The 12,361-nt window shown below is 34.4% G+C and overlaps 1 protein-coding gene across 3 annotated transcripts; it reads left to right on the forward strand.

The window, feature by feature from the left end:
- Positions 1-745: 745 nt before the first annotated feature.
- Positions 746-8,711, forward strand: NADK1 (NAD kinase 1). Of its 3 annotated transcripts, none has more exons than XM_086576759.1 (11): positions 746-961; positions 1,053-1,172; positions 1,364-1,530; positions 1,726-1,833; positions 2,050-2,144; positions 3,925-4,031; positions 4,887-4,960; positions 6,000-6,078; positions 7,198-7,505; positions 7,883-8,208; positions 8,316-8,711. In XM_086576759.1, exons 1-10 carry the CDS (start codon positions 814-816, stop codon positions 8,189-8,191), a joined length of 1,515 nt encoding a protein of 504 aa, XP_086432885.1. In that variant the 5' UTR covers positions 746-813; the 3' UTR covers positions 8,192-8,208; positions 8,316-8,711. The 3 variants fall into 3 exon arrangements, with proteins under 3 accessions (XP_086432885.1, XP_086432884.1, XP_086432886.1); XM_086576758.1 differs by having other exon boundaries at positions 8,337-8,711; XM_086576760.1 differs by lacking the exon at positions 746-961 and having other exon boundaries at positions 1,053-1,222; positions 8,337-8,711.
- Positions 8,712-12,361: the final 3,650 nt, after the last annotated feature.

The raw sequence follows: 12,361 nt of genomic DNA on the forward strand, positions 1-12,361 counted from the left end.
TAAAAAAGTTTTTAAGTTTTGGGGATTTTATTAACATAGAATTTTTTTGAGCTAGAATGAATATTTTCTTTATTAAGGTGAGATAATATGGGAGCGAATGGGTATAGAGATTTTATAATTATGGAATACTATTTCATTTTCTTAAATCTAAAACATATAGTTTGCTTAGGAGAAAAAGGGGAAAAAAATGAGAGAAAAAAAAAATAATAAATAAGAAATAAGAAATAGAGTATTTTTTATTGCTCGGTGATATAAATTTTATATGGCGTGGATTTATTTTCTATAATTGCTCTTTCGATGGCAACAACAATAAATGAGTAGACCTCACTAACTAGTTAATTTCCATCATTTGGTTGTTGATTATTATTACATTTAAATACTTAGAAAAACAAATAAATATATATTGCGTGTATTTTATATTAGTACTTAGAAAGCTAAATATTAGTATTTATATAATAGTCACGAAACTTTTAAATATGATTTCACATTTATTTACATAAATCTATTCAATATTGCAAAGTAGTTATTAAGGTTGAATAAAATAAAAGATATAAAATAATGTGATTGAAATTTTACCTATTAATTTTGTGTTGCATCAAATATAATATATGTATATTTTTATAAACACGTGAGGTCGGTCGAAGTCAACGTAGAGAGAGAGGTCGCGAGTCGAGAGATCTGACATCTTTTAGTGAAGTTTGATGTAAAGACTAGTTGCAATATTGCTGACACGTTTAAAAACGTGGGTCCCAATTCCCAGCCTAAAAACAAACAAACAAACATAACATTCATTGATTCAATCATCGACTCGTTATGAATTCAATCTCGCAGCCAGAGAATGGTTACATGGACGACTCACTTTCTTCCTTGGATTCTGACAAGGCAATGCAAGATTTGCTTCTACAACTACCTGCAAAGGAAGCTGATGACCATCTTATTGAATTCTCAGAAGCTATGCGAAGTAAAGATTGTTTTTTTTTTTTTTTTTTACGGGGCTAGTTTTGATGTCTGTTGCTTACATTATTATTATTATTATTTATTATTTGGTATAGCTGTTGCAAAGGCATTAAGAAGGGTGGCTGAAGGAAAGGCTTCTGCTCAAGCTGAAGCAGCTGAATGGAAGCGTAAATATGAATTAGAGAGGGCTCGAAATTTGCAACTGGAACGTAAAGGTTTGACAAGTGATCTAAGTTACAAGTTCGTTAAATGCTTCATTTTACAGGTACATGGCCCAAAGATTACCAAATCAAAATACACACAAGGACTTAAGAACCAACTTTGCATTCATTTTGTCTTGGATTCTGGTTTGGAATTTACAACTGCATCTAGATAATCTAGATTTGTATTGGCTTATATACTACAGAAGCATTATATCAGGACTATGATACTGAGGTAAAAAGGACAGTGCTGCCGTATCTGGTTTCTGAGAAGTGCTGTGGACAGCATGGTATCTGCTCCCACGAGGTTCTTCGGGATGGAGAAGAAACAGAGTCTAATTCCATTGTCGTGGACAGTAGGTTAAGGAAAAAGGTACATTCAATTTGTTTGTCTCTGATATGATGTTCACATATGATTTTTCAGCTGAAGTATTTCGTTTTAAATTGCCATTTTTCTTGTGGGTATTTAAGTTGATATGAACAGCATAACAGTCTTAAATCTTAATTGCAACAATGTACAACTACCATTAGATGTTAGGACAATCTTTAATTTTTTTTTTTTTGGCAGGCATCGTTTAGGCTTTCATGGGGATGCAATGGTAGCGGCCAGCACAAGCATGACATTGTCTCTTTCGAAAGAGGAAACATAACAACCGCAGAGCGCAGCAGTAAGCAGGTAATCATAACAATCATTGGTTTCAATTGACAGCATAGAACTTACTAGCTTAGGTTATATGTCAGGAGGCTTCTTAATTGTTACCCGTCTAATTGAATCAGTAACAGTTTCATGAATACTTCTACTTCTCCCATCGGTTACCCAACTTTCGTTCTTTCTTTTTGTTTTGTTATCTAAATTTATGCGCCTTTAATTAAAATCACCTCTCCATTTCAGATTTCCTTGAAGTGGGAATCACCCCCACAGACTGTGCTTGTGTTGACCAAACCGAACTCAAATTCTGTTCGAATCCTTTGTGCAGAAATGGTCAGGTGTGGCTGTTGAAGTACTCATTGTTACTTAATTTGCACATTCCATATGACCTATTCAGGAGTCAATTATCAATTTTATGCTAGTGTTTAGTGATAGATTTTAAGAGTCTTATAGTATCTTTCTAAATAAAAAACTAATCAATATGCCGTGGGTGTCCTACTTTGTTTGATAGGATGTTCACATTGACCAAAAATCCAAATAAAAGATACTTGTGGACTTGTGGTTTCTGGTGCTAGAATCAATAATGGGAACATGCAACTGCTTTTATTTCAAATGTACCCTCAGTCCAAGGGAGAGCTATTACCTTCCCATCTGTTCTAACCCAGAAGAGTAAATGAAACAATTATTTGGTTTTGTTGGAGGCATTTTATTTTATTATTCACAACAATAAATATGATCCTAAGAAAGATTTCATATGAAATATCATGCCAATTGTAATGCTGTAGAAAGTAGAAACTGTAGTATCTCGACAGTGTGAAATATTGCTTAATTTTCTGAAGTGATGGATATATTGTGAAAAAATGGCTTCATAATGTTCTTCAACCCCCTAGTTGATTACTTGAGTCAGAACATGATGTCAAATATTGTTTTAGTTCAATTGCTTAAGATACTTAAGAGACAAAATGGCCTGACTTGTACATGTGCATGTGTTGGGAACTTGGGGGTTCTGAACTACATGAAGATGAGTCCGGATAGCGGATAGTCTTATATAATGGAGATTATTGACACTCTGTATCAGACATCTCTTTAACTTCTAAGTCTATTTAAAGGAGGATTATGCGTCTTTACCATTTAGGATGCACCCATTGAGTATCCTGAAGTTCATCTCTGTGTGGGTAATATGGTTCTGCATTCATGTGTATATAAAATAATTATCAAGTCTAAGTGTACCTACTTCATCTGTAAATAGTTAAGAATGTTGTTCCTTATCAGTACACCAAATTAAACGCTGCTCTCTTATGAGATGAGGAACTGATTACTTCATGGACTTGGGCCTATGGGTGTCTGGCTCTTTCAGGTTTTAGCAATTTTGTTTTCATCAGAAGACAAATCTATTCAGTACTACTTCTATTACATTAAAAGGATGCAGTCCTGGTTACCAGTTTTGGAGCCAGAGTTAATAGTTCCAGTTTGGAGTGGATATCACTCATTTATTGTTGTTAATGGAGAAGAAGTTGGAGAAAAAGAGGATACGGCCTTATTAGTTTTGGCCTTGTATCACTTCAATATATATAGGAAAAATAAGGGTTTACAATAATAGAAACTGCCAGCCTCAAATATTCCTCAAATATTTGGGTCGGGGGCAAGTCCGCACCTCGGGATATGTCCTCGTAGAACTCTAACAGGTATAAGCACCTTGTTTATAGATTTAAGGACTTTTGTCAAGAAGAAAGAGATTACCATTATGAAATACAATATCCAGTCCCATTTATGCTTTGTCATTAGATTGGTTATAATTGGGCTTTCTGAGGCTGTTGGTTTTATAAGCAACTAGTGTTCCCTATGTTTTCTATGAATTGTTGTCTAAAAGAAATAACAAATTCAGTATAAATTTTCTGGGTCATGCTTGTGCCTTTATGCTTATAAGGCTTTCTATTCCCAGACAAGTTTTCATGTTTGTCTTTTGCATGAGCCATGCTGGAGCTTATATATAGACCCTCTTCATAATTATTCCCTGTAGCGTATTTTAAAGATTCAATACTTGTGTCCAACTTTTGATTAATTTCTCGTCAATATCAAATCTAATTAGTATCTACATTTACTGAATTATTTCATCAGATGGCTGAAAGATCAGAAGAAAATAGACATTTTTGTGGAACCACGTGTGAGAACTGAACTTCTAACGGAGTCTTCTTACTTCAGCTTTGTAAAATCTTGGGAAGATGGTAAAAAATAAGATGCTTTATTTCCTAATTTGTTTTAAGTAGGAATTTGTAGACTCAATAGTCAATACACTTCTTACAACTGTGATTCTTCAGTCTTCACTTACTTTTTTATTTGCTAATAAACCTCTCCGAGCTGTTATCCTGATTTTTCATATGCTTTCTTTGGAAAAAGGTTATCTGTTAGAGTTACTATGTATACAAGAAGAGACTTTCTATAAACTATCAAGAAATTCAATCGATGATTCATTCGGTACAACTATTGGAATAGGTAGTTTAAGAAAGATTAAGAGGAACTACGAAGGTACACCAGAAAAGTATGAAACTTTAAGAGGAATTTGACATGGGTTTTAAGGTGATTTTACTGTCTCTATTTTTGGCCCACCAATCTCCACATGATCACACCTGCACATACAAAAAGGTTGTAGAAATCTTCACTTCTCAATATAAGTTCTCACATATGGAGATAAATCTCAGAAGAGACTAGATGCCTGTATGAATGTGAACTTTTCGGAGATTGAGGAATATGAATTTTCCACAACACTGTGCTTAGGCAGAGATTGGTCCTTGAAGTGTCTTCAGCTCCTCTGCAATCCAATACCCCACATGATTGCAAATGGTGGTGTGTTCCATAATTAGCTGCCCTCAGAGGAATGTATTGTAAGATACAAGTGTATCTCATCTTTGTTGCTTTAATATCAGTACTTCATGCTTATAGGTGTACGAAATGATTAAAAAAAATGGCTCTTTCATGGTATGTCACCACTTGATACATTATAAATTTTCAATATTAGTGTCACTATATTGTAGTCATGGTTATGAATTCTAAGTATTTGTTATTTTTCTATTATTTTGCAGAGAAGGAAATATTTCTTCTCCATACGAAAGTTGATCTTGTTGTAACTCTCGGGGGAGATGGAACGGTGCTTTGGGTACGTGTATTGTTTTTTGTACAATGACTGGCCTACTAGTGTATGTCCTGCATATCAGAAACATATACAATATAATTTTCTCTTTTAGATAGAAAGAATGCACTGCATCACTGTGGTTCCTTAAAGTGCTAAGAAACACATGCATATGGAGCTGTTTTTTCAACTTGTATTAAGAAATTTTGAGTATTAACTGTTGACCATTAGAAATATGAAGACAGTGAGCACAATTTTGAAATTACAGAGATGGAAAAGGTTCTTAAACCTTCACCATCTTGGTTGTATTGTAGTCCTTGGACCTCTTACTTCAACTAAATCCTGCAAATAAGTTGGCGTTAGAGCCAGGTGATGCAGTTGATGTAATAAGCGTTGGCCGTCTTGATTTCTAAAGGAAATAGTTATATGCAACTGATTAACCCATACATTTAGTGGTTCTGAAAACAAAATCTTGAAATTATGGGTAATAAGTAATAACAACAGTTCTTGAAGAAACCAAGCTGGTGCTAAACTTGATCAGCTAAAATATGCAGGAAAATAGGAAAGCTAATAAACTACTCATTGTCTGTCATATGAGAAAAATACATATATTAAGGCTTTCACAATGTACTTACTAGCAATTAGAAGTGGATGTTGCCATGCTTTATCATCCCAGCTGAAAGAGGTAATCAAAGTTGATTTGTGCTAGAAAATTAGAATGATGCTCCTTTGAGTCTTTTCAATATTGCTTCAGAAAACTTCAAATTCTTGTGGAGAAAATTAAAGTGAAAGAAGACCAGTAGTAACTGGAGTCCACAGGAGATAAAAGTTATTCTGTTCTGCAAGTGCTTTTGTGTGGTATTGTTTTTTGCATCTTGGGCTCCTATTAGTCTTTCAGTGGAAATTTGTCAGTCATAATGATTACCGCACTACACAATCCTGGGAATTCATCTCATGTGCTCCAATGTGATTAGTACCATTTTGAATTTGTATTCTTGTTACTCAAATTATATTGTTTTTATTGTGAATATAGTAAGAGTACTGACTATTTGTTTCTTCATTACAGGCAGCATCAATGTTCAAAGGACCAGTTCCTCCTGTCGTCCCATTTTCTCTTGGGTCTCTGGGCTTTATGACCTCATTTCGTATCCTTCATATTTGCTTGAAAATGTCGCTACTGTTTAATAGATTTATATAGATCTCGATTCCTCTTTCCAGTATGTGATATATCATTGTGGAGATTTGCCTAGTGAGTAAGACCATTCTGTGTGGTTCTTCAGATTAGGGGCTGGTCTTAGTGAGAGATTAAAATAAGGCTCAATAGTGATTTGGTTTCACTCTTGCCTTACAGATAGGGGTACCACTTTTTTTTTCCGAAATTCCCATTTTTCCGAAAACTGATTCGATAATTTTCCGAATTGGCACTGATATTTTTGTTCTGATGTTCTGATTTTCTGAAAAAAAAAATTGGATCGGAATTGGATGAGTTTTCAAATCCGATCCAACTTATAAGTTGCAACATATACAACATAAGTCTAGTTTGGCCGGTCTTTTATGTTATGTTATGTTTTAGTTATTACTTCATTAACATGTTTGGAATTTTACTTGGGTTGTATCTGTTTTTGACAAGATGAACATGAATGTATTAACATGTTGAAAATGCTTACCGAATCAGTGTATTAACAAGTTCAAAGTGGTTGCTGAATGAATGTATTAACATGTACAAAATGGTTGCGAAAAAAAGATTTTCCAATTTTTTTATTATTTTTGCCGAATTTTTGTCCAATTTTGAAATCTTTGATTATTTGCCATTTTTTTTCCGAATTTTGAGAAAATAATTGGATTAGAACCGGAAAGCATCTTGTCTTCAAAAAAAAAAAAAATCGGAAATTTTTCCAAAATCCCTTGATTCGATCCGAAGACTGAAGTCACCCGTACTTGCAGGGAATCTTTTACCAATTGATTCTATCGATACTAATTTAACTTGTTTTATCCCATTCCCATGATTAGTTCCGATCAACTCTCAATGAGGTTGTCCTTTTTAAAGATTTTGTTTCACAAAAGGGTAAAACCATACTATAAAAGATGTTTTCTGAAGGTTCAACTGAAGTTGGGATCCTGTGACATTTAGGCTAACATCAACTTTTTTAACTTTTTCCTACCATGCATGAGTTTACTATTGCTGGTTAGGTATTATTCCTGAATATGTAAAATCAACTGTGCTTTGATGGAATTGTGCCAAAGTGATCTTTAATAAGCTTCAGAATGTGAGCATTATAGGGAGTGCCTCAATTCAGTCCTAAAGGGTCCCGTTAGTATCACATTGCGTCACCGGCTGCAGTGCTATGTTGTTAGAGATGCAGCGAAGGATGAACTAGAGATAGAAGAACCTATTCTTGTCCTGAACGAGGTGACGATTGATCGTGGTATGTCATCTTACCTGACTAATCTGGAATGTTATTGCGACTCGTCTTTTGTGACTTCTGTACAAGGGGATGGGTTGATCTTATCAACAACATCAGGAAGCACTGCATATTCATTGGCAGCTGGAGGGTCAATGGTCCATCCTCAGGCATGTTTTGATACCATATGTATTTACTTTGTACAGCTACTTGGTTATCACTGCCCTTGCGTTTTCCTTATCTTTCTTATTCTGAAGCGATTAGTTGGACCTTCCTAGTACTGTTAATTTTATGGACAAGATATATGTAGGAGACATAAGGTCAAACGAAATAGCTATATGATTCAGCTCCATTGACTTGATTATCTTCTGTGTCATCATATGGCCATTGAAATGCTTGTTTAATTTTAAAGTATTTATTTACAAAAAAGATATAAACTCAACAAACCTTTCCATGTGTTAGTGACAACTGATAAATTCTCAGTAGTATATAACTGTAAATGCTCAAGTTTCTGTGCTTATATTTCCATGTGTTTATTTAAATGCAGGTTCCTGGCATCCTCTTTACCCCAATTTGTCCACACTCTCTATCCTTTAGACCTTTGATATTACCCGAGTATGTGACAGTACGGGTGCAAGTACCTTTCAATAGCAGGGGGCAAGCATGGGCATCTTTTGATGGAAAGGACAGGAAAAAACTGGGAGCTGGTGATGCACTTGTTTGCAGCATGGCCCCTTGGCCTGTTCCAACGGCGTGCCAAGTTGATTCCACAAATGATTTTTTGCGGAGCATCCATGAAGGCCTTCATTGGAACTTGAGAAAGAATCAATCATTTGATGGTCCTCGAGAATCGTAATATGCAAAACCAGTGAGGTAAAGCAAGTTTCCATGGGATAATATATCATTTCCGTGTCTGCGACTATTTATTCTATGCTGCAATTTATCTCGCCTGTAACATAATCACTTATGCCGTATGATAGTTTGGTAAAATTGGTCTGCAGAGTTGATCTGCAACTGATCAAGAAGTTATGTACAAGCTGCTCCAGATCATAGTCTGGGTCTTCCAGTCCTGCATTCTCTATGGATCGTGGAAATTGTAAAACTCGGAGTCACATCACAGGAGTGTAGCATTGAAAAACTTTAGCAAATGTGTTATAACATACTGTTGCAGTACAGTGTGTATGAAGTATGAACATCTAACGCAAACAACATTTTTTGGCTCAAAAAGAAAGTAGGGGCAGTTGTTATCAGTTAAATGTATTTAATGTATTTAATGTAAAATTATGTTGGTTGAGGTGTTATCTTGACATGGTAAATGCAAATCATGTGAATCGCTGGGCAAAATATGTACTTGATATAAAATGATTATTGGCTTAGATGTGGATTCTACCTCTATATATATTTTTTTAATGTTTGCGAGTGTGTTTTAGGCACACAGAAGTGTAGAGTAACGTTATCTCTCGCTTCTTATCGAAAAAAATTAAAAAAAAAAACGCTCTTTCTCAGTTCCCTTTGTTTGTGTGTGGTTGTATATTTTGATAGGGGTGAATGGGGGATGGTAACAGTTCCTACAGGTCATATCAACGTAACTATTATAGGCGGATCTCACGCCTGAAAACTCCTACAGTTCTACACATTTCAGAATAAGGTAAACTTAGAACAAACAACTAATTTGGAGTTGTGTTTTAGGCTTTTAGCGAAGCACATGTGGAAGGGTGCATTGCCCTGCATATACCCACCAGTTTGTGAGTGGGGGAATAGTCAAAGTGGCGGAGCCAGGGGGGCCCAGAGTACGCCCTGGCTCACCCTGAATTTTGGATTTTGGCATAAATATTTTTGGGTTGCTTTCTTTTATATTCATGAATTGCCTATTTTGCCTATAGATAAAGGCTTTAGTCTGCTGGGTCAAAAGGTATTTTTCGGTTGCTTTGTTTTATATTCATGTATAAACTAAATTACTACAAAACATCTTGGTAGTTAGAATTTAGAACAAGTGAACTTTTTTTTGTTGCTGCATTACGCAAGCTTATTTTGCCGTTAGAATTTAGAACAGCTGACATGACAAATTTACAAGTGAACTTTTCTTTGTTGCCGCATTACACAAGCGTATTTTGCATTACGCCCAAGTGATATTATTTATTCACAAATGAAGAGGGAAAAAAAAACATATTATGGGCAATATAAGACTACTAGTTAAACACCTTATTTAAAGCCAAAAATATATTAAATTTTTTATTTAGTCTAATTAACCAAACTAGTAGGTTCGATTTGTCATCCAACACTTTCAAAATAAGGAAATGTCTGTTATCTAAAATATATATATACTTTTGATTTTCAAAATATTAATTTAACTAGAGAAATTAACAATTTGTCAAACAATTTGATATGCAATTGTTTAACCAAAATAAAACCAACTAATAATCACATGTACACACTATTTGATATGAGTTGGAGTTCACCGCCGGCTCACCCTGTAACAAATTCCTGACTCCGCCACTCAATCATATATAGGTAGGGCTGTCAATGGGTTTCGATAACCGACCCGAAAAGATAATATTTTAGTAATATGTAATATTTACTATTAATTTTATATATATTTATCAATTGTGTGATTGATTATATAGTTTTCGATTCGGTTTCGATTTACAATATATATTATCGGTTCGGATTCAGATTTTTCAAAACCTGACCCAAATCAATACATTCACTACCGTAGACGGCACGAAAAAAATAAGAATGAAACCATGATGTTACCATGTCAATCATATGCACATCCACATCTCCTGCTGTCATGCATATGTGAACATGGTGTTTCTGCTATTTCGTTGTCATCCATTACTGGTGGTGTCATAGAAAATCTAAATTTTCAGTTAATAGGAATGCCAATTTTCCTGATCAGAGAGTTTAATTTCTTCATAAACTTCTCCATCTATACAAATAATTGAACTACAGATATGATTATAAGGAAGTGATCGTTTTTGAGTATTTCTTTTCCATAGGTGGACATCATTTTCACATAAACTAGAAATTAGGTCGACATCCGCCAAGTATAATGAACAGAAAATTTCCCTTTTCTAAGCATGGAAATGTCATCCTCATCCACTCAAAAGTGTATTAACAAAGTCAATAAAACATGTATGTCATCAGTGAACATGTATGTGTCAGAAAATTTGTGAACGAAGAAGTGACTTCAGTGCTGTGGGAGTCTTTGCTTTTGTCGTTTTGATTAATATTTTGTTTTCTCAATTTTTTTTTTTTTTTTTTTTTTTGAGTAACAACAAATTTGGTCGGGGTGACAGAAATTCCAATTTCTAGATCCCATCGCCCCAAGGATCCATAGCACTATAATGATTTGAACGGAGTGTACGGACACTAGTAAACTCATACATGACCGAAAATCAAACCTGCAATAATTTTAGAACATAATATATAATCTCAGATTTAAGAACTTGTATATAACACCACCATAATTCTTCACCAATCATACACTATATATGTAAATCACGTGTTGATTGACTTCTTTTAAAATGGCTAGCAATGTTAATTGGATAATTGGATAGCATATCTTTCTTTTCTAGGAAATGACCAACTCAATCAAAATATCTTCTATTCAGATACTAGTATACTGCACGTCAAATATGAATTTGGTAAAGTTTCAACCAAAAAAGAAACCAACCAACATTCCCTATAAATTTGGGAAGCATTTCTATTAAGGCACATGACCACATCAATGAGAAGAAAGGAAAAACTTCTAGAGCTAACTTTAGAGATGCATATATATGGCATAAGTTATTAAGTCCCTCTCCATTTCACTTTAAAGATGCATATATATATATGGCATAAGTTATTAAGTCCCTCTCCATTTCACTTTAAAGATGCATATATATATATGGCATAAGTCATTAAGTCCCTCTCCATTTCTCCAAGGAGAACGACAGATCCTAAAGATGATGCTCAATAATATGCCAAAGATATGTGGTAGTTAAAGAGAATCCGTAGTAGTGTAGTACAATAAACAAATTCTGACTTCTGACTTTGTAGTAGTTATTGGATATGGATAGAAGCAATTTCAAATAACTTGTCATTTACTCTCACGGGTTCTTACACGTTGAATGTTCAAAGAAGGCAAGTGAGAAAGATCTATTTTTAGATGCCCATGTTGAGAAAATAAGTTCTGAGATCTAAAATAGTACATTATTCCTAACTTTTGCATGAAAGTGACGTAGGGATGGAAGGATTTAGCTACGTATGAGCTAGTGACTAGTGTATATGCTCATTCCCATATCGTTTCTTGGTTGTCATCACAGTTGTCTTATTGTCCAAAATTAAAATATGTTCCCTACAGTTTTTCGATCATGTGCCATTTTCTTTGAAGAATCAGGTGTAATGCCTACACGTATTAATCCTGAAAAATTTGGGAGATCGAACTCTTTCGCTGTTTTTGCTGTTGTTGTAAATCGTACTTCCAACTTCCTACCTAATCATTTCTGTGCTTTACATGTGATGACGATTCACATGAAAAATTCTTTACACGTAAACCTCACCGTAGAGAGTTTTGTTGCTCTACTTCTCATATCTTAGATCTTTGGACCTCTACACGTCAAGTATATTTAAGTATTTTTGTCATAAACAAAGCTAAAGAATATCTTGCAGAATTCTTGTTTTACCAGCTTGTAGCAAAGTTGAAGAAGCACGCAGCTTGAATTTGTGCAGTTATCAACATTAAAATGTTGGAAGACTCTGCCGCTATACTTTCTAAATATTTTGTTATTATTTTTCAAAAGCTCCCAGTATCATCTATCTCCATTGATATATAGGAAGATATGTACCGATAATGTAAAGGATATATTAGCTTGTAACGGGGATAAAATACTAATATATTTTACTATGTCTTCAAGGTAATGCAGTAGTGTATTGGTTTTAAATTAAAACATGTAACAATAAGGCAAGATTTGTTGATGCCAAAGGTTTTGGTACCACCAATTCCAACACGGGAATATGCAATTATACTTTTTCTCATAGTTGG

Source organism: Coptis chinensis, chromosome 8 (genome assembly GCF_015680905.1).
Source record: "Coptis chinensis isolate HL-2020 chromosome 8, ASM1568090v1, whole genome shotgun sequence".
NCBI lineage: Eukaryota > Viridiplantae > Streptophyta > Magnoliopsida > Ranunculales > Ranunculaceae > Coptis > Coptis chinensis.